At 35.1% G+C, this 22,272-nt stretch overlaps 1 protein-coding gene across 9 annotated transcripts in view; it reads left to right on the forward strand.

Moving 5' to 3' along the window:
- Window positions 1-22,272, forward strand: part of STXBP5L (syntaxin binding protein 5L) — a 231,754-nt gene extending 209,482 nt beyond the window's left edge. For all 9 annotated transcript variants that reach the window (XM_033134983.1, XM_033134991.1, XM_033134974.1 and 6 more), the window contains 4 exons: window positions 65-230; window positions 9,033-9,144; window positions 15,791-16,011; window positions 16,597-22,272. In XM_033134983.1, coding sequence (XP_032990874.1) covers window positions 65-230; window positions 9,033-9,144; window positions 15,791-16,011; window positions 16,597-16,638 — 541 coding nt within the window. In that variant the 3' untranslated portion in view covers window positions 16,639-22,272. The remainder of the gene's footprint in view (window positions 1-64; window positions 231-9,032; window positions 9,145-15,790; window positions 16,012-16,596) is intronic.

Consider the following 22,272-nt stretch of genomic DNA (forward strand, 5'->3'; position numbering starts at 1 on the left):
ACCGAGAAATTAAAAGCTTGCAACAATTCAAATATGAAATGTGGATTTGCTTTTTTCCCCTCAGCCTACCTAGTCTTCGCCCAATGTTGGATGTTAATTATTTGCCACTGACAGACATGAGGATAGCACGGACATTTTGTTTTACCAATGAAGGACAGGCATTATACCTCGTGTCTCCTACTGAAATCCAGCGGTTAACATACAGCCAAGAGATGTGTGATAACCTACAGGTAGGTCAGGCATATTTATGAAAAAAAAAAAAACATTGGACATGGTTGTACAGACAGAGAATGAAAGAGATGTCTAAAAGCTGACATATTATTGGGCCAGACAATAAATATGTCTTCCCTAGAATATGTTTTGAATATTACTCTCATTATTATGACTCTACCACGTTCTAGTGTAGTTCTAGGTACACATGGAAAAAATAAGAAAGGGGGCAATATGAAGATTATACATATTAATGATTTTTTTTATTTATTTTTTGCCTGTGGAGAATCCTCTGAAAGATTATAAACTCTCCCTCCAGGGTGGGGAATATGTATGTGCACACAAAAAATTGTGTACAATTCAGAGAGTTCATGGACATTTTTTAAAGAAAACTTAATTTTTGACTAAGTCATACAACATAAAAACACATTTATTCTGTGGGTTAGAACTGGGCTTTTGTCTTTGATCATAGCAGTAAGCAGAGCCTAGAAACAGAATAAATATAAAAGCCTATCTAACCCTTGAGTAAGTAAAAGAGGTCACAAAATTTTAAAAAATATCTTAGAAATTTAATTGGTTCAACCCCCTCATTTTACAAATAAAAAAACTAAAACCCATTATAATAGAGTGGTTGAGTACAAGCTTTGAACTATTTAAATTGTATTTTGTCCACTTGTATAACTTTGGGCATTTTACTTAACCTACCTGTGTGCTCTGTCTTGGAGCATTGTTGTGAGAATTAAGAAAGAATTCATATAAAGCACTAAGCACAGTGCCTGCAATATAATAAGTTTTTATAATAAATAATAATAAATATTATTATTCTTCAACAACATATTTAATTGAGTTTTTACTATGTCTGGACTTTCCTAGGCTCTAGGAATATAATAAAACAAGTTCCTACCTGCTAGTGTGGAGGGAGAGATTAGTAAACAGACAACCACAATACTCTGTGGAAATGCTATCTATATATGGCTGTGCCCATGCTGGGGAGACATATAAGAAGGGTACCTGGGTTGACGGAACAGAAGGAAGGGCTAATTAGAAAAGGACTATGAAAAGTGAGTAGAAGTTATCCACCGGAATGGATGGCTGGGAATGGAAAAGGTAATGATATTCTTGACAGAGTCATGGCATGTGAAAGCCCAGGGGTTCAGGAAATTGCCAACAAAGTTCAGAGTTTGGAATTGGAAAGAGTGGAGGGATGATGCTGGAGAATAAGTCAAGAATAGATCTTGGAGCACTTTGTAAGCTCCTTAAGGGAACTGGCATTTATCCCAAAAACAACAGAAAGTCATTAAAAAGATTGAGTAAATTTATTTATTAAAATTAATATTCTGGTGGCAGTACGGCAATTGGTTTTCAAGAATCTGAAAGTAGGGAGAACAATTAGGAGGCTTTTTAAAAATAATTAAGGCCAAAGTAACAGTGGCTTGAAATATGGCAGCCAGCAGTGAGAAATGGAGAAAAGGTAGCAGATTCAATAGTTATGAAGTGTAATCAGGGAAAGGAGGACATTAATAACTATTCCTGGGTTTCTGGCTTAGGGAACTAAGTAGAATGGTGCTGCCATTTCCAAAGAGGAAGGATTAAGGAGGAAGAGCACATGTCTGGTGAGCAGAGGTGAGAGGTGACGAAGAGAGTGATGAAAATAAAATCATGCTGCAGGTTCATAGACAAACTGATATTAGGTCACAGATCTCCTGAATTTGGGTTGAAGTTCCTTTCTCCATACTGATAGGAAATTTTTATCTGCTTTAGAAAGACCTGGAGAGCAAGTTAAAAATATAGATAATCAGAGCACATCTCTGTAGGTTCTGATTTAGTATGTGTGGAGTAGAGCTTGTATTTCTAACAGGATTTTTCTCCAGTCATTTTAAAGCACACAAATATTGAGAACAATTATACCTCACCATTCCCTAGCTGTCTATATTGAATCATTTAAATTTTCATGAGCCATTTTATAATTTTGTATTTGATATAAAAATAAATCTAACCTTCCTCCACATACCGCCAAAGGCTTCCTAATTTATAAAGCACTCCATGCTCAGTTCAGGAGATCAGAAGTCTAGATTAATAGTCATTGATCAAGTAAAAATTAATCCTAGGGTGAATCTATTATCTTCCCATGCTTTCTTTTTTTTTTCTTCGTTTTTTTTTTTTAATTAAAGTTTATTGGGGTGACAATTGTTAGTAAAGTTACATAGATTTCAGGTGTACAATTCTGTAATATATTATCTATATATCACATTGTGTGTTCACCACCCAGTGGACACAGTTCTTTTTCCATCACCATCTATTAGACCCCGTTTATCCTCTTCTAGTCCTCCCTTACTCTCTGGTAACCCCTAAACTATTGTCTATGTCTATCAGTTTTTGTTCCTCCATTTGTTTGTCTTCTTCTTTTGTTGTTTTTAGTTTTATATACCACGTATCAGTGAAATCATATGGTTCTCTACTTTTTCTGACTTATTTCATTTAGCATTATAATCTCAAGATCCATCCATGTTTTCACAAATGATACTATTTCATCTTTTCCTACTGCCAAATAGTATTCCATTGTGTATATATACCGCAATGTCTCTTATCCATTCATCTATCGAAGGACATTTTGGTTGTTTCCATGTCTTGGCCACCGTAAATAAAACTGCAATGAACATTGGAGCACACGTGTCTTTATGTATAAATGTTTTCAGATTTTTGGGGTAGATACCCAGGAGAGGGATTGCTGGGTCATATGGTAATTCTATTCGTAATTTTTTGAGGAACCTCCACACTGCCTTCCATAACAGGTGCACCAATCTGCATTCCCACCAACAGTGTATGAGGGTTCCTTTTTCTCCACAGCCTCTCCAACACTTGTTACTAATTGTCTTGTTGGTGATAGCCATTCTAACTGGGGTGAGGTGATATCTCATTGTGGTTTTTATTTGCATTTCCCTGATGATTAGTGATGTTGAGCATTTTTTCATATGTATATTTGCCATTTGTATGTCCTTTTTGGACATACAATGTCTGTTCAGGTCCTCTACCCATTTTTCAATTGGGTTCTTTGTTTTTTTGTTGTTGAGTTGGAAGAGTTCCTTGTATATTTTGGATATTAGCCCCTTATTGGAGGCACTGTTTGCAAAAATCTTCTCCCATTCAGTTGGTTGCCTCTTTATTTTGTCGATGGTTTCTTTTGCTGTGCAGAAGCTTTTAAGTTTGATATAGTCCCATTCATTTATTTTAGCTTTTACTTCCCTTGCCTTTGGAGTCAAATTCATAAAATGCTCTTTGAACTCCAGGTCTATAAGTTTAGTACCTGTGTTTTCTTCTATGCAGTTTATTGTTTCAGGTCTTATGCTTAGGTCTTTGAACCATTTTGAATTAATTCTGGTACATGGTGACAGATGCTGTCTGTCCAGTTTCATTCTTTTGTACGTGGCTATCCAATTCTCCGAGCACCATTTATTGAAGAGGCTGTCTTTTCTCCATTGTATCTTTTTTGCTCCTTTGTCAAAAATTATCTGTCCATATTTATGTGGGTTTATTTCTGGGTTCTCAGTTCTATTCCATTGGTCTGTGTGTCTGTTTTTTCTGGCAATACCATGCTGTTTTGATTATTGTTGCGCTGTAGTACAAGCTAAAGTCAGGGAGTGTGATACCTCCAGCATTGTTCTATTTTCTTAGGATTGCTTTGGCTATTCGGGGTCTTTTGTGGTTCCATACAAATCTGATGGTTTTTTTGTTCTATTTCTTTTAAAAATGCCATTGGGATTTTGATGGGGATTGCATTAAATCTGTATATTGCTTTGGGTAATAAGGCCATTTTAACTATGTTTATTCTTCCAATCCATGAGCACGGAATGTCTTTCCATTTCTTTGTGTCTTCATCAATTTCTTTTAAAAATGTCTTAAGAGTTTTAAGCATATAGGTCTTTCACATCCTTGGGTAAGTTTATTCCTAGGTATTTTACTCTTTTTGTTGCAATTGCAAAAGGAATTGTTTTTTTTTTATTTCTTTTTCTGAGATTTCATTGTTAATATATAGGAATGCAATGGAATTTTGTACGTTGATTTTTGTAGCTGGCAACTTTACTGTATTCGTTGATTGTTTCTAATAGCTTTTTGGTGGAGTTTTTAGGGTTTTCTATGTATAGCATCACGTCATCTGCAAAGAGTGACAATTTAACTTCTTCATTCCCAATTTGGACGCCTTTTATTTCTTTCTCTTGCCTGATTGCTCTGGCAAGGACTTCCAACACTTTGTTGACAAGCCGAAGTGATAGGGGACAGCCCTGTCGTGTTCCTGAACGTAGAGCAAAGGGCTTCAGTTTTTCACCGTTAGCTGATGGTTTGTCATATATGGTCTTTATTATGTTATGATATTTTCCTTCTATGCCTATTTTACTAAGTGTTTTAATCATAAATGGATGTTGCATCTTATCAGATGTTTTTTCTGCATCGATTTATATAATCATATGATTTTTGTCCTTTATTTTGTTTATGTGATGTATCACAATGATGGATTTGCATACATTGAAACCATCCTTGTGCCCCTGGGATGAACCCCACTTGGTCGTGATGAATAATCTTTTTAAAGCATTGTTACATTCGATTTGCTAGAATTTTGTTTAGGATTTTTGCATCTGTATTTATCAGAGATATTGGTCTGTAGTTTTCTTTTCTTGTGTTATCATTACCAGGTTTTGGAATCAGGGTAATGTTGGCCTCATAAGATGAGTTAGGGATTATTGTTTCTTCTTCAATTTTTTGGAAGAATTTGAGTTGGACAGGAATTAGATCCTCTTTGAAGGTTTGGTAGAATTCACTAGTGAAGCCATCTGGTCCCGGATTTTTGCTTTTGGGGAGGTTTCAGATGACTGATTCAGTTTCCTTACTGGTGATGGGTCTATTTAGATTTTCCTATTCTTTGTGATTCAGCCTAGGAAGGCTATATGTTTCTAAGAACTTGTCCATTTCTTCTAGATTATTGAATTTGGTGGCATATAGTCCTTCATAGTATTCTTGGATGGTCCTTTGTATTTCTGTGGCATCCGTGATAACTTCCCCTCTTTCATTTCTGATTTTGTTTATTAGTGTCATTTCTCTTTTTGTCTTAGTGAGTCTAGCCAAGGGTTTGTCAATTTTATTAATCTTTCAAAGAACCAGCTCTTTGTCACATTAATTTTTTTCTGTTGTCTCTTTGGTCTCTATTTTATTTAGTTCTGCTCTGATTTTTATTATTTCCTTTCTTCTGCTGACCTTGGGTTTCATTTGTTCTTCTTTTTCTAGTTCTTTAAGGTGTAACGTGAGGTTATTTATCTAGGATTTTTCTTGTTTCTTGAGATAAGCCTGTAATGATATAAATTTCCCTCTTAAAACTGCTTTTGCTGCATTCCAAAAATTTTAGTAGGATGTATTTTCATTCTCATTTGTTTCTATGTGTCCTTTCATCTCTCCTCTTATTTCTTCTTATACCTGGTTGTTCTTTAAAAGTATGTTGTTTATTCTCCACATATTTGTGGTTTTTCCTGCTTTCTTTTTGCAGTTGATATCGAATTTCAAAGTCTTGTGATCAGAGAATATGCTTGGTATGATATCAATCTTAAATTTGCTGAGGCTAGTTTTATGTCCCAATATATGGTCTATTCTTGAGAATGTTCCATGTACACTAGAAAAAAATATATAGTCTGATGTTCTAGGATGAAGTGCTCTATAAATGTCAATTATGTCCATTTCATCTAATATGTCATTTAGGGCTGCTATTTCTTTATTTATTTTCTGTTTGGATGATCTATCCATAGCTGTGAATGATGTATTTACATCCCCTACTATAATTGTGATTTGGTCAATTTCTCCCTTTAATTCTGTTAGTAGTTGCTTGGTATATTTCAGTGCTGCCTGATTGGGGGCATAAATATTGATGACTGTTATGTGTTCTTGTTGTATAGTCCCCTTTATCATTATGAAATGTCCACCTTTGTCTCTTGTTACCTTTTTTATCCTGAAGTCTGTTTCATCTGATATCAGTATGACTACACCTGATTTAATTCACATACCATTTGCTTGGAGTGTCAATTTCTACCCTTTCACTTTGAGTCTATATTTGTCCTTGTAGCTGAGCTGTGTCTCTTGGAGACATCATATGGTTTGGTTTTGTTTTTTGATCCAATCTGCTACTCTGTGCCTTTTTATTGATGAGTTCAGTTTATTTACATTTAGGGTTATTATTGATATGTGAAGATTTCCTATCATTCTATCTTTCTGTTTCTAGTAAGACTGTGTCTCCATTGTTTCTTTCCCTTTTTGTTGTTGTCTATTATTTCTGTGTGGTGGTATTCTATGATTTTTCCCTCTATTTCTCTTTTATTACATTGTATATTTCAGTTCTGGATTTTTTTTTTTTTGAGTGGTTACCATTAAGTTTATGTAAAAGAAAGTTTCATATTTAGAGTATTCCATTTTCTTCAGCATACTTACTTTCTCCATTCCCATATTCCAGTTCAGGCCTTTACTCTCTCCTCTTTTATGTTTTGGTTGTCACAAATTATCCCTATTTATACTGGTTGAATAGCCTCCTTCTGTATTTCTTGTAGTGCAAATTGTGTGTTAGAAAATTCCTTCAGCTTCTGTATGTCTGGAAAGGTCTTTATTCCTCCTTCATATCTAAAGGATATCTTTGCTGGATATATTATTCTTGGCTCATAATTCTCTTTCATTAGTTTGAATGTTTGGTTCCACTCCCTCCTGGCTTGTAGAGTTTCTGCTGAAAAATCTGATGATAATATAATGGGCTTTCCTTTGTAGGCTACCGTCTTCTTTTCCCTGGCTGCCTTGAGGATTCTTTGTTTGTCTAATTTTTGACAGCTTCAATACAATGTGCCTTGGAGAAGGACTGTTGGAGTTGAGGTAATTAGGTGTTCTATTTGCTTCTTGGATTCAAGGATCCAGTTCTTTCCACAAGTTTGGGAAGTTCTCATTGACTATTTGTTTGAAGATACTCTCTGTTCCCTTCTCTCTTCTCCTCCTGGTATGCCCATTATTCTTATATTGCTCTTTCTTATGGAGTCAGAAAGTTCTTGTAGAGGTTTTTAATTTTTTTTAAGTCTCAAGTCTCTTTATTCTTCCATTCATGTCATTTCCAGATTTCTATCTTCAAGGTCACTGATTCTTTCCTCCATCTGGTCAACTCTACTACCTAAGCTGGCTATTTCATTCTTAATTTCTTCTATTGAGTTCTTAATCTCCAGAAATTCTATTTGGTTCTTTTATAAAATTTCAATCTCTTTGGTAAAATGTTCATTTTGTTCTTTGATTGTGTTTCTGAGTTCATTAAACTGCCTGTCTATGTTTTCTTGCATCTCATTGAGTTTTTTAAGAGCTATAATCTTGGACTCTCTGTCATTTAAGTCACATATTTCCAAGTCTTTAAGTTCATTTTATGGAGACTTTTCATTTTCTTCCTGAGCTATCTTGTTACCTTGGTTATTCATGGCAATTACTGATTTATTATTTCTCTTCCTAGATATCTACAGGAGTGGCTTCTGCAACAGGTTGATAGGAAGAGGTCTTTCTTTTGTTTTCTAGTAGGTGTTGGTAGAATGTTTTATTTTTCTCTCTGACTGCAGACTTTTATTTTCTCTCACACTGTAGTGTTATATTTTCTCTGCACTATTCCAGCTTCTCATACAATGGGGGGATTCCCTGGAAGATGGACTTCTCCTCTGTGAACAGTTCAGCTGGGTCAAAGGGCGCTGCCTATGTGGGGGTGATGTGGAGAGCTTCTGAAGTTCCAAAGCTCTTCCTGCACTAGATTCAGAGGCTGTGTGTTTCAGAAGTTCTGTTTACGCCTGCAGGGATCCTTCCAGATAGGTGGGGACAGGGGCTGGGTGGGTTGTGAGAGGTGGCCCAGAGCAATGGCCACCACCATAGCCAGTCCTGATTCCATGGCTACCTCCCCTTTGCCAGAACAAGTTGGGCTGTGAGTCTGTGTCTGTGGACCACAGTTCTCAGAACTACAAATATTCTGTTCTTTTGATCTGACACTGCTACTGTTCTGCTTCTAACACTGGGCAGATGGGGGCAGGGTGAGCTCTGGGAGGGTAGGGAGGGGGCGGCTAGTCTCAGTGCCCAAGGCTTCCCTTCTCTGCTCAGCAGTGAGGGCTTAAACTACAGTTTTCAGGCTTCTTCCCTCAGTCTTTGCTCCGAGGTCTCTGCCCTGAGCGTTGGGTTCAGCTGTGTTATATGCTGTCCCCTTAGCCCTGTGGGCCATAAGCGGAGCCCTAGCAGTCCGAGTTCTTCCTTCTCCCGCAGCTGCGGTAGTTCCGGGATGCAGCAAGCTCGGAGCACTGAGCTAGGTCTGCGTCCTGCGCCTGCGCTGCCCCATCTCACTTCTTCCTTCCCCTCTCCGCTGCTCACACAATCTGCCCACCTTTAGTTGATTTCAGTAGTGGGACTCTTAGTCTTGTCTGTCTGCTGGTCAGGGAGTCCTTTGTGGAGTCATAGTTGTTCAATTTGTTGTAAATTCTAGGGGAGATTTCAAGAGGCTCACCTCATGCCGCCATTTTTATGATGTCATTTTGCCATGCTTTCTAATTGTAAAGAGGAGAAGAGGGTATAAAAATGAAAATTTTAGAATGTCGGTTACTGGAAAAGGAAAAGTAAAGGAGGTGGAGAATGAAATGCCAGAGATAGAACTGGAATCAAAGCAAAAATCACAAGGAAAATATGGAAAACAGACTGCTTTTTCATAATGTACTCTCACAAACCATGTTATCGTTTTATTTATTAATTTGTTTTTAGTTACTCTAATGCTTTTTTCTTTGAATTTGATACAGGACATGTTGGGAGATTTGTTTACTCCCATAGAGACTCCAGAAGCTCAAAACAGAGGGTTTCTAAAGGGACTGTTTGGCGGAAGTGGACAAACATTTGACAGAGAAGAACTCTGTAAGTAAACTTCTGGTTATAAAACTGTAGCACCAAATAGAAGACGTGTGTGTGTGTGTGTGTGTGTGTACTTAGTGTAATATGTGATTTCAAATTCTGGAGTAGATTATTTTGCTTCGATACCATGAAAATTATTTCTGTTTATTAAACATGAAAAAATTGATCACCTCATATTAAGAAATAATTCAACAAAAACAGTACATGAAATTAATACAAATAATGAGTAAGCTAATCAATGTGTCATTTGCAAATAGATCATACCTGCAAGACAGGGTGAATATATTTGATTACTAAAGTCTGGAAAAAAATGTTTTTAAATCTGCCTACCTTTAACCACTGCTGGGAAACAGATTCTTTATTCAGAACACAAGATTTATCAATGCTACAGGATAAATTATTTTTAAAATCTACCAGTGATACTCTAACAATAGTCAAAAATCAGTAGAAAGATACTAGGGAACATTTTCAAAAAGAAGTTAAGAATGTATTTTCCTTGTACACTATTAGTGGGATTGTAAATTGGTGCAGCCACTATGGAAAACAGTATGGAGATTCCTTTAAAAATTAAAAACAGAGCTGCCATATGATCCAGCAATTCCACTTTTGAGTATTTATCCAAAGAAAACAAAAACATTATTTCAAAAACATATATGCACCCCTATGTTCATTGCAGCTTTATTTACAGTAGCCAAGATATGGAATCATTCTTAATGTTAATTGATAGATGAATGGGTAAAGAAGATGTGATATATAGATATATAGACATAGATATAGATATATATTATAATATATGTATATTACATATATTTATATATTATATAATATATATCTAATATGTATTATATATAAATATATATATCATTTCTGTTTATTAAACAAGAATAAAATTTATCATTTTTACATACATATATAATGGAATATTGCTCGACAATAAAAAAGAATGAAATCTTGCCATTTGCAACAACATGGTTGGAACTAGAGGGTGTTATGTGAAGTAAAATAAGTCAGACAGAGAAAGACAAATACTATATAATCTCACTTATTATGTGGAATCTTTAAAAAAAAAAAAAGAACCAATGAACAAACAAAAACAGACCCATAGATACAGAGAGCAAGCTAATGGTTGCCAAAGAAGAGGGGTTGGGTTAAAAAAAAAAAAAAAAAAGGATATGTTTTCCAGAATACTTCATCATCATTTGGTCTTGCAGACCAAAGCTCTTTTCTCTTGAACTTTTAACTATGCAAAAGATCTAGGTAATTCCATACAGTACAATATTAATCTGCCATTAAAAGGAATGAATTTGATACATAGTACAACACAGATGAACCTTGAAATATGCTAAGTTAAAGAAGGGAGATTAAAAAAGGCCACATATTGTATAATTCCATTTATATAAAATATCCAGAATTGGCAAATCCATAGAGACAGAAAGTAGAGTAGTGGTTGCCAGGAACTGGGGCAATAAGGGATTGGGGAGTCACTACTAATGAGTACAGTTTCTTTAGGGGATAATGAAAATGTTCTAAAATTAGATAGTGATGATAGTTGCACAATTCTATGAACACACTAAAAAATCACTGACTTGAACACTTTAAAATGGTGAATTTTATGGTATGTGAATTATATCCTAATAAGGCTCTTTTAAAAAAATAGATCTAGATTCCATTCCTAAATAAAATGTCTTTGGGAATGCTTACTATATTTTTACCAAGACAGCTGTTTTTCAATTAAAAAAAAAAAAGTACTTCATTAAAATTAAATGAAACAGATTTGAAAGATATGGGGAAATTTTTAGTCTGTTATAAAGTAACCAAATTTTAACATATGTATATTAATGACCATCATGCATATACCTCGTTCTCTGATATTTACACACACACACACACACACACACACACACACATAAAAAATAATGACAAAAACATAAACGTACAGAGAATGAGTAAAAATTCTAGCAATTTTAAAACGTGTTTGAACTTAAGTGACCATCAACTCTAAATACACTGCTATAAACATAGCTTGGTATATATGAAGCTCATGGTAACCAAAAGCCAAAAATCTATGAGACATGCAAGAAATAAAGAGAAAGGAATCCAAACAAAACACTATAGAAAGTCATAATGTACAAGAGAGCAAGAAAAGAAGGAACTAAGAAGAACTACAAGAATAATCAGAAAACAATTAATAAAATGACAATAACTGTATACCTATCAATAATTACTTTAAATGTAAATGGACTTAATGCTCTAATCAAAACACAATGGGTAGTTGAATGGATAAAAAAAAAAAAAGATCTGTACATATGCTGCCTACAAGAGACCCATTTCAGATTGAAAGACACACACAGACTGAAAGTAAAGGGATGGAAAAAAGATATTTCATGCAAATAGAAATGAAAAAAAAGATGGGGTAGTAATATTTATATCAGACAAAATAGACTTGAAATCAAAGTGTGTAACAAAGACAAAGAAGGCATTTTATAATGCTAAAGGGATCAATTCAACAACAGGATATAACTCTTTTAAACATCTACGCACCCAATATAGGAACACTTAAATATATAAAGCCAATATTGACAGCATAAAGGGAGAGATCAACAGTAAGACAATAATAGTAGGAGACTTTAACACCCCATTGATATCAATGGATAGATCATCCAGACATAAAATCAACAAGGAAACAGTGGTCTTAAATGACATGTTAGACCAGATGGATTTAATTGATATATTGAAGCATTTCACCCAAAGGCAGCAGAATATACATTCTTTTCAAGTGCATATAGAACTATTTCCAGCACAAATCACATACAGAGCACAAAACAAGTTGAAATACAATTTAAGAAGACTGAAATCATATCAAGCATCTTCTCTGGTCACAGACCGCAAACCTAAGGGACACAGCCAAAGCAGTTCTAAGGGGGAAATTCATGCAATACAGGCCTACTTTAAGAAACAAAAACAAAATATCAAATAAACAACTGAACCTTACACCTAAAGTAACTAGAAGAACAAACAAAGCCCAAAGTGAGTGTAAGGAAGAAAATAATAAAGAGCAGAGCAGAAATAAATGAAATAGAGTCTAAAAAACAAAATACCAACAAAACCAAGAGCTGCTTCTTTGAAGAGACAAACAAAATTGACAGACCTTTAGCGAGACTAATCAAGAAAAAAACACAGAGGGCACAAATAAATAAAATCAGAAATGAAAGAGAAGTGACAACCAACACTACAGAAATACAAAGGATTATTATAATTATACAAACAATTATATGCCAACAAATTGAACAACCTGAAAGAAATGGACAAATTCCTAGAAACATACTATCTTCCAAGACTGAATCAAGAAGAAACAGAAAATCTAAACAGACCAATAACTACTAACAAAATGGAACCAGTAATCAAAAAACTTCCAACAACAACAAAAAAGTCCTGCAAGAGATGGCTTCAAAGGCAAATTTTATCATGTATTCAAAGAAAAATTAATACCTATGGTTCTCAAACTATTCCCAAAAATTGAAGAGGGAAGGCTCCCAATCTCATTTTATGAGGCCAGCATTACCCTAATACCAAAATTAGACAAAGACATTACAAAAAAAAAAAATTTAGACCAGTATCCCAGATGCAAAAATACTCAACACGATATTAGCAAGCCAAATTCAGCAATACATTAAAAAGATCATACGTTATGATTAAGTGAGATTTATTCCCATACATTATGATCAAGTGAGATTTATTCCCAAATTTGGATATGGAACCCAAAGTTGGTTCAATATCCACAAATCAATTAACAGTATACACTACAGAAACAAAATGAAGATTTAAAACCATATGATCACATTGATTAACACAGAAAAAGCATTTGACAAAATCCAACATCCATTTATGATAAAATTCTCAGCAAAGGGGTTAGAGGTAACATATCTCAACATAATCAAGGTTATATATGACAAACCCACAGCTGACATCATACTTAATGGTAAAAAGCAGAAAGTTATTCCTCTCAGATAAGAAATAAGACAGGGATGTCCACTTTCACCACTTACATTCAATGTAGTTTTGGAAGTCCTAGCCACAGCAATCAGACAAGGAAAAGAAAAGGCATCCAAATTGAAAAGGAAGAAATACAACTGTCACTATTTGCAGACTACTTGATACTATATAGAGAGAACTCTAAAGTTCCACCAAAAACAATTCAAATAAATGAATTCCGTAAAGTATCAGGATACAAAATATATATTCAGAAATAGGTTGAATTTTTATACAGCACTTATGAACTATCAGAGAAATTAAGAAAACAATCCCATTTACAATTGCATCAAGAAAAAAAAAATACCTTGGAATAAATTTAACCAAGGAGTTAAAAGACCTATACTCAGAAAACTATAGACATTGAAGGAAGAAATTGAACATACAAATAAATGGAAGTATATACTGTGCTCATGGATAGAAGAATTAACTCTATTAAAATGCCCATACTACACAAAGCAATCTATAGATTCAATGCAATCTCTATCAAAATACCAAAGGCATTTTTCACAGAACCAGAATAAAGAATCCTAAAATTTAGATGGAACAACAAAAGACCCCAAATAACCAAAGCAATCTTGAGAATGAATAACAAAGTTAGATATCAAACTATACTACAAGGCTATAGTAATCAAAATGGCATGGTACTGGCATAAAAACAGACATATGATCAATGGAGCAGAAGAGAGAGCCTAGAAATAAACCCATTCCTATATGGTCAAATAATCTATGATAAAGAAGGCAAGAATATACAGTGGGATAAAATGGCAGTCTCTTCAATAAATAGTGCTGTAAAAACTAGACAGATACATGCAAATAAAATGAAACTCAACCATTTTCTTAAACAATATACAAAAATAAACTCAAAATGGGTTGAAGATCAAATGTTGTAAGACCCCAAATCATAAAACACCTGAAGAAAACAAAGGCAGTAAACTCTTTGATATTGCTCTTAGCAGTATTTTTTTGGATATGTCTTCCCAGACAAGGGAAACAAAAGACAAAATAAACAAATGGGACTACATCAAATTAAAAAGGTTTGCACAGCGAAGGAAACCATCAACAAAATGAAAAGACAGCCTACTGAATGGGAGAAGATATTTGCCAATGACACATTTAATAAGAGGTTAATATCCAAAATATATAAATAACTCATACAATTTAACACCAAAAAAACCCCCAAACTATCTGATTAAAAAATGGGCAGAGGATCTGAATAGACATTTCTCCAAAGAGGACATACAGATGGCCAATAGATATATGAAAAGATGCTCAACGTCTCTAATCATCAAGGAAATACAAATTAAAACTACAATGAGATAGCAACTCACACTTGTCAGAATGGTTATCATCAATAAATAAATCATCAATAAATTATCAAAGAATAAGTGTTGACGAAGATGTGGAGAAAAGGGAACCCTTGTACACTATTGGTGGGACTGCAAATTGGTGCAGTCACTATGGAAAACAGTACGGAGATTCCTTTAAAAATTAAAAATAAAACTACCTTATGATCCAGCAATTCCACTCTGAAGAAATCCAAAACACTAATTTGAAAAAACATATGTGCTCTTATGTTCATTGCAGCATTATTTGCAATAGCCAAAATATGGAAGCCACCTAAGTGTCCATCGATAGAAGATTGGTTAAAGAAGATGTGGCATATATATACAATGGAATATTACTTGGCTGTAAAAAAAGAATGAAAATCTTACCATTTGTGACAATATGGATGGACCTAGAGAGTATTATGCTAAATTAAATAATTCACACAGAGAAAAACAAATACCTTATGATCTCACTTATATGTGGAGTCTAAAGAACAAAATAAATGAACAGACAAAACAGAAACATATAGATACAAAGAACAAACTGATGGTTCCCAGATTGGAGGGGGTTGAAGGGATGGGTAAAAAAGGTGAAAGGGCTTAAGTACAAATTACCAATTATCAAAATAGTCACAGGGATGTAAAGTATAGCATAGGGAATATATTCAATAGCATTGTAATAACTATGTATGGTGTCAGATGGGCATTAGACTTATCAGGGTGGTTACTCCCTGATAAGATATATAAATGTCTAATCACTATATTGTACACATGAAACTAATATAATATTGTATGTCAACTGTAATTTAAAAAATAACTAAAAATGTAATTAGTCCATATTATATCTACACATACACAAAAAGGCATATGGTAACAATATCTCTCACAGTTTCTTTTTCTTTTTTTTTTTACCCTTCCCTTTTCTTTTTATTTTTTATTTTTATTATTTTTTTTTTAATTTATTGGGGTTACAATTGTTAGTAAAATTACATAGATTTCAGGTGTGCAATTCTGTATCACATCATCCATAAATCACACAGTGTGTTCACCACCCCGAGTCAGCTCCCCTTCCATCACCATACATTTGATCCCCCTCACCCTCTTTTGTAGGCGTTTTCCTTGGGTAAGCGTTAACTTGTCCAAATACATATGTATGATAGGATCAAATATGTCCGTCTCCTACTGGAGAATGATGACAGTAAAATTTAACATGAGTAATTTGGTGATAAACTTAACTGTAACTATTTGAATTCCTGACAAATGTTTTAAATTGCTATGGCTTGAATTTACAGTTGGGGAAGCTTCTGCAGGAAAAGCATCCCGCAGCCTTGCACAACACATCCCTGGGCCAGGTGGTATAGAAGGGATGAAGGGCGCTGCAGGAGGGGTGATGGGAGAGCTCACTCGGGCACGGATCGCACTTGACGAGAGAGGACAGAGGTTAGGAGAGCTGGAAGAGAAAACTGCAGGCATGATGACCAGTGCAGAAGCGTTTTCCAAACATGCACATGAGGTAAGCTGCCCAAGTAACTATAGGCTCTGTCATCCAGTAATAACCTTAAACATTTAGGTCCTGCACAAGAACGCTTAAACACAGATGCCACTGTCCTTCATCCTGTGTGTACCCTGGATCTCATTATGGCATAAGTATTATATTTCCCCCAGCATTTGGGAGGAAAACCATTTTGGAAAAAATACACAATATATTGATGCTTCTTTATCTTAGGGGATAACTTAAAATAAAATTGCTCATTAATTCTGATACATTGGGTGTATATTGGGCATCATCTGCTGAAATGGTGCTTAAGTACCTGTACATTACATGATCCCCCAAGAAGGTGTGAGGGGCAATAGAGGCTGGAATCCACACATTCCTTTTTCTCTCAATCATTAAAAATCTTTCCTGTCAGCTGAGTCCTTATAGCTTGATTTGTGTGTTTTTTTTAATCTTTTTCATATGTACTTTTTTATAAAATAAAGGAAGTTTTATGAGGTTTGAGATTTACTTAGATGTTCATGATTCACTCAATATAAGCTTGCTTTGATTAGCACTTTTAAATATTTTTTTAACATCTTATGGTGACTTTTTTCTTTGCAGTTAATGCTGAAATATAAGGATAAGAAATGGTACCAATTCTAAACCTCTAAAGAAGCTGTGACTGCTTTGAGAAACCATTATTCAGGGAAACCAAATTTATTCCCAGCATCACTATTCAACTGCTAGAAGCCAGTTTCTTCTACAAAAAATGTTCCATTACAGTCCATCTGCAGTGATCATAAGAGAGACTTATCAGAGACACTGTACAACCGAAAGGCTGGAACCCCGGTTAAAATCCCAAGGTATGGCTGAATTTGCCTTTTCCCACGTGGAATGGAGCTACCATCTTGGCATGTCATTTGCTAAGGAATTTACATTTAGGAACTACGAGGAGTCCTCCTGATGTGAAAAAATCCTGTACAAACAAAAGCATTAATGCACTTAATGAAAAAAACAATCTTTGCATGATAAATTAACATCTTAAGAGGAAAAGAAACAAAAGCATGTTGTGACAGAAGAAAAAAAGATTAATGGTAAACTATTTTCATAAATTGGGCCACACCTGACAATTCAAAAAATCTGCATTAGAAGTTATCAGTGCATTTCAAGTACATTTCCATACCCAACTGAAAAGGAAAAGAAAACAAAACCAAAGTTTTTGGCTCATCTCTAACTTTCATTATACTAAAACATTATTGAATTCTTATGGCAAGAGTCTGACTAATATTCCTCTCCATTATATTTTAGATCATTCACAGTTCTCAGTCATAATCAAGTATTGCCAGTATAATAAATTATTCCTAACACAATTTTTTCCATTTCTATCACCGTCAGAACAAGTTGCTATTTTTAGTCACAAACCTTGCAGGGTGGGTCACCTCAAAGCATTTTTTCAGCCTGGTTTGTTCTCTGCAGGGGAGTTAACGATAGGTTCGGGGAAACTAGACTATAGAACAACGCAGTTAGCTTTGAGAACTGATTTCACACACGCTGGTTTCAGTTTCTGAAGTGATATATTTTTAATGCTCCATTCGTATCCTTGTCTGCCAATTACACAGTATATTACTGTTCAAACCCAGTGGGGTCTTCAATCCAAAGGTGCTCTTGCAGCCTGACACGCACAGACCAAACTGGTCATTCTCTTTAACCGCGATTCAGTAAAACCTCAGTAAATGTTTCGAGAAAGGGATTCTGATTTATTACATTTCTGATTAACAAGGGCTTTTGTTAGAAATACTTTTGGTTCTGTACTTACTCTTGAAAACCTTTATAAAATATAGTGGTGTTTTTGCTGTCTTGGCCTCAGTCACCATTATGGACAATAGAAATACAGAGATTTTAATGATACACAATCAATAATTTTGTCACTCAGGCTAAATAATATAAACCATAGGATTATGTCAATAGGTACCAAACACCTATTCCTTACTAAAAACTCTTTTAAAATGAAATAAAGAATATCCTTAACATGATCATGCTAAAAAGGTATCTATCAGAGGACTGTTAAAGGCAAAACAAAACAAAGACACCTGCTATCATTATTTAACATGAATCTAGAAGTCAAAAGTCATACAAATGAATATATGCAGATTCCAGGACCGCTCCTGTAATATGTTGTTCCTTCAAAAATAATATATTTTTTTAAATTAATGGATTTGGCTTATTGAATTTTGATTAATCAACATCTTACTAGATCTACATTTGTGTTTTTTTAAGAAATCACCATTTTCCTGAAGTTCAAGTTATTTTAATAGCAAAGATAGTATTTCTTGGGTTTTTTTAGATTTTTTTTAAGTGAATTTGATTGAAGTGGTACTTTCTTTAAATGTTTTTAGTAATTTTGAGAAGAGCAAAGATGATTGAAAGAGTCAGTAAATGTATACCAGGATAGCATTGCTCAGAGTCCTTGAATTCTCCTTATTTCTCATAAAAGTCTCTCCACAAATCTCTCCAGACTCCTGTGAACAGCCTTAAAGAACAGAACCTGACTTGGAAATGCAAACATGATACCTAAAATTATATAGTAAATATAGTAAAGAAACTTGAGACCAGGATTTGGAAAGCCTTGGTGGTCAAATTGCAGTGCACTATTTATTTGTACCATCAATTTCAAGGACCCAGTTTTCTGATTTTTCTGAACAGATACTTTGTCATTTCTATATTTAAAAAAAAAAAACCTAAAATATTAGTTTATTTTAGCAACAATAAAATTGAGTCCAAAGTGGCTTTAAGTTCAAGAAATATCTCTGAAGTCCCTAATAAGATTTGATTTAATTTGTCCTACATCAGGGTTTGTCAACAGTGGCACTACTAACAGAACATTCTATGTTATGGGGACTGTCCTTTGAGCACAGGAGGCAGCAACATCCCTGGCCTCTGCCCCCCGGAGGCCAGTAGTAACCCCCAAGTAATGACAATCAAAACTGCCTCCAGCCATTGCCAAAATTGCTCCCGATTGAGAGCCACTGCTCTACATCATTTAAGGACAGATTGAGTGTGAATATGTAATATAAGTCTTATGTGAAATTAAGCATAATAATTGCACAGTGTCATAACAAGATAAATGATTATTCCCAAAATTACATGTACGCTTCATATGCAATACAATACTGTTTTGGAGAAAGCTTATATGGATCAGTAAAAATTAACACAGACTATTTTAAAGCATACAGAGAAAATACCAAAAAGGACACTATAGCATTTCACAGTAGGAGTGCTTAAAACTCTAGCGAATAGATCAAAGGTTTATAATTAGCACAGCAATTGGAAGTAAACAGGTGCTTCTGAAATGCTTGAAAAGAATAGGTTCTTTTTAAATGTGTCTTTCAATATTGTTTTTATAAACCCTTTCTTAATGTAAGGATAACTTTATCCCACAAACTCCTGATTAGTGGAATACAAATTAATGAGGTTTTACTGTATCAAAATTATTTTTATAATCCGAAGAGATAGCAATAACAAGAATGTAATGTGCATGTGACTTTTCTCTTTGAACAGTTTTGTTCTGTTGCACTCACCTTAGCGCGCGCGCGCACACACACACACACACACATACACACCACAACCACCATCTTATCATCATCTGTGGCAAATGAGTACTATTAGTCCATGTAATTCTTTTCATCTCTCCTCTGTACTATTTAAGTACCTTGCCTCTAAGAATATAAGAAAAATACTCCCAGTTACTTGGACAATGATAGAGAAAATGACTGAGCCTTAGTTGTCATTAAAATTACATTATACCTGCTAAGGTGGCATCAGAAGGCTTGAAAACCAGTCTCTACAAGTTGACTTTATCTCTCTAGGACTCCCTCAAGAGCTAACCCCTTCTTAATGTCCCAGGAGAAAATGGGCCTTTGCATTCTATTCATCAATGAGAAGGTAGAAGTGTTTGTTTTTCTGGTTCTAGTAATAAGCAATAATCCCTATCATGAAATCATCCATTAACCTCAGCATTTGGAAGGAAGGATGAGTGATTTATCATTTATTTTAATCCCCTACAAAAGCAGTAGTACTGATTTTGCTTCCTTCACTTCACTGAGACCCAGACTTAGAGCCCCAGTCATCATTAGGGTTGTTGTCTGACTATCAATTTCGGAAGGACAGTGACAACTCAGTGAGATGCTTTCTGAGAATTCAGTCATAAAGACAATTTTTCAAACCTTTTATATAGCCTTTGAATGATTCTCAAGTTAATAAATCAGAATCCAGGTCTCTATTCTTCAAAGATCCTAAGGGATTGCAAAGGAACAAGTTTACTATTGGAGTCCTTTTATGTGACCCATGTGTCCAGTTTTAAAGGTACCATTTGTCTGCTATCTGCGTTAAGGGAGGACCATGGCTTTGAAAAAGAGAAAAAAAACAATATGCCCTAGGTTGACTGAATATTAAGATTAGCTCTTTGAGCTATATGGTGGTAAAATGTTTGGCAAAAGGGAAAATGAAGAGGGTCTAGAAAAGTAAACTAAAAATCCTCTCCTTGGTTTAGGATCATTGCGACAACCCGGGAGTAAATCTCTGTGATTACAGCCTGCTCCTGTGGGAAGACATTATAACTTGACCACTTTTGCTGAGAGAAAGCAATGCCAAAAGCAGTCAGACATTCCTGTCAGGGCTTGCTCTTCGCCTCAGGAGAAACACGGTAGCCTGCACAGCTTCTTCACTTCTGTCCATTGTAGTCCCAAACTCGTTTTGACTAGGTACTATTTCACATACACACTGGCAAGTGGGCCATACATACTTGCCGGTAAGTCATGCATTTGGATTGTATCATTGCAGGGAGCATGGTTGTCATGCAGCAGGTTTAGTGTATATATTTGCAGACAATATAGCCCTGAGAGGATGAAATGCAGAATAGATAAGTTCTGAGTTGGGAAAGGAAGAGGAAGTGCCAATTTGAGGCAAGAGCTTTGGGGTGGGAGGGACACAGGAGCCAGAGGAAAGAGGAAGAGGCTTTGATGAGGAACCAGAGGTGCAGAAGTTTGCCTTTGTATCAGGTTCGTGCAAAACTAATTGCGGTTAAAAAAATTGCAAAAACCTCAATTACTTTTGCACCAACCTAATAAATTTATGTAGGGAAGTGATTCTCAACCTTGGTTGTTTATAAGAATCACCTAAGGAGCTTTTAAAATTCCTAATTAAAATCTCTCGGAGTGGGAACCAAACATCAGTATTTTTGAATGCCCCAAGGTAGTTCGATGTCCAGCCAAGCATGATAAGCACTGCTTTATGGCCAACTAAGGAAGACACGTTTATCTACCTTGGCTTGTGTCCAAGCCCCGCTTCTGAGGGGTCAGGGAAGGCAAAGATGGAGGAGATACAGTGTTGGCTGGATGATATTTATTCTGTGTCACAACCAAAACAAATGTTCTGTGTAAATTGATGTCCAAACAGTGCCCATTACCCCTCAGTAACTCTGTCTTTGTGATTTTCTCCTATGAGACTTGGCCATTAATTATTCCAAGTCAAACATCTATGTTTTAATTATCTACTACATGTGGCATTACAAAACACCAGAACTATAAGAACTTCAACAGCATGTAAAACTAAGTGGAAAACTAATTCTCAATAGCTGGATAGTGGAAATACTCAAAACAATCATTTACTAAATCAGGTCCAAATGTATTATTCATTATTCGTTCGGAGGAGACATGGGTACCAGGTACCTGTTCTGGTATAGGTATATTTTACTGGACTTGAGCTTAGCAAGAAGGGAGAACACCTCTTCCTTTTCGATTGTTGTCTTAGCTCCCAGGGCCACTTGGATTCATTTTCTTAGTAACTACACATGTTTAAGGGGAGAAGAATGGCTGTAACTCACTATCTGGCCTCCAGTGCCCGGAAAGAGTGTTCTCACTATCAAAACAGGAGAGTCTGCCTATCCAAGGCAACAATACTCTATGAGAAAACTCAGCGGGTTCTCTCTCGTACTGCTCCCCTCTAGTACTGGCCCACCCTTCTCAACTGCAAAGCCAGAAAATAAAGTAGATGGTGGTTAAGGACAAGTGTACACAGGATCAAAATCTCTAATAACCTATAATTTTTAGTACTTAATTATGTGATGTTTTATTCTAGGAAATAAGAAATATCATTGATGTATCTTTCTTTCATCTTCAGAATTTTTGCATCTTTTCAGAAAATGACAAATTACTATTTTTCTGTTGCACTCAGCAATTGTGACTATACTTAAAATTCTTGTAGTCTGTAGAGATATCAATAAAATTGTATATGTTTGTA

The sequence above is a fragment of the Rhinolophus ferrumequinum genome, chromosome 2 (genome assembly GCF_004115265.2).
Source record: "Rhinolophus ferrumequinum isolate MPI-CBG mRhiFer1 chromosome 2, mRhiFer1_v1.p, whole genome shotgun sequence".
NCBI classification, from domain to species: domain Eukaryota; kingdom Metazoa; phylum Chordata; class Mammalia; order Chiroptera; family Rhinolophidae; genus Rhinolophus; species Rhinolophus ferrumequinum.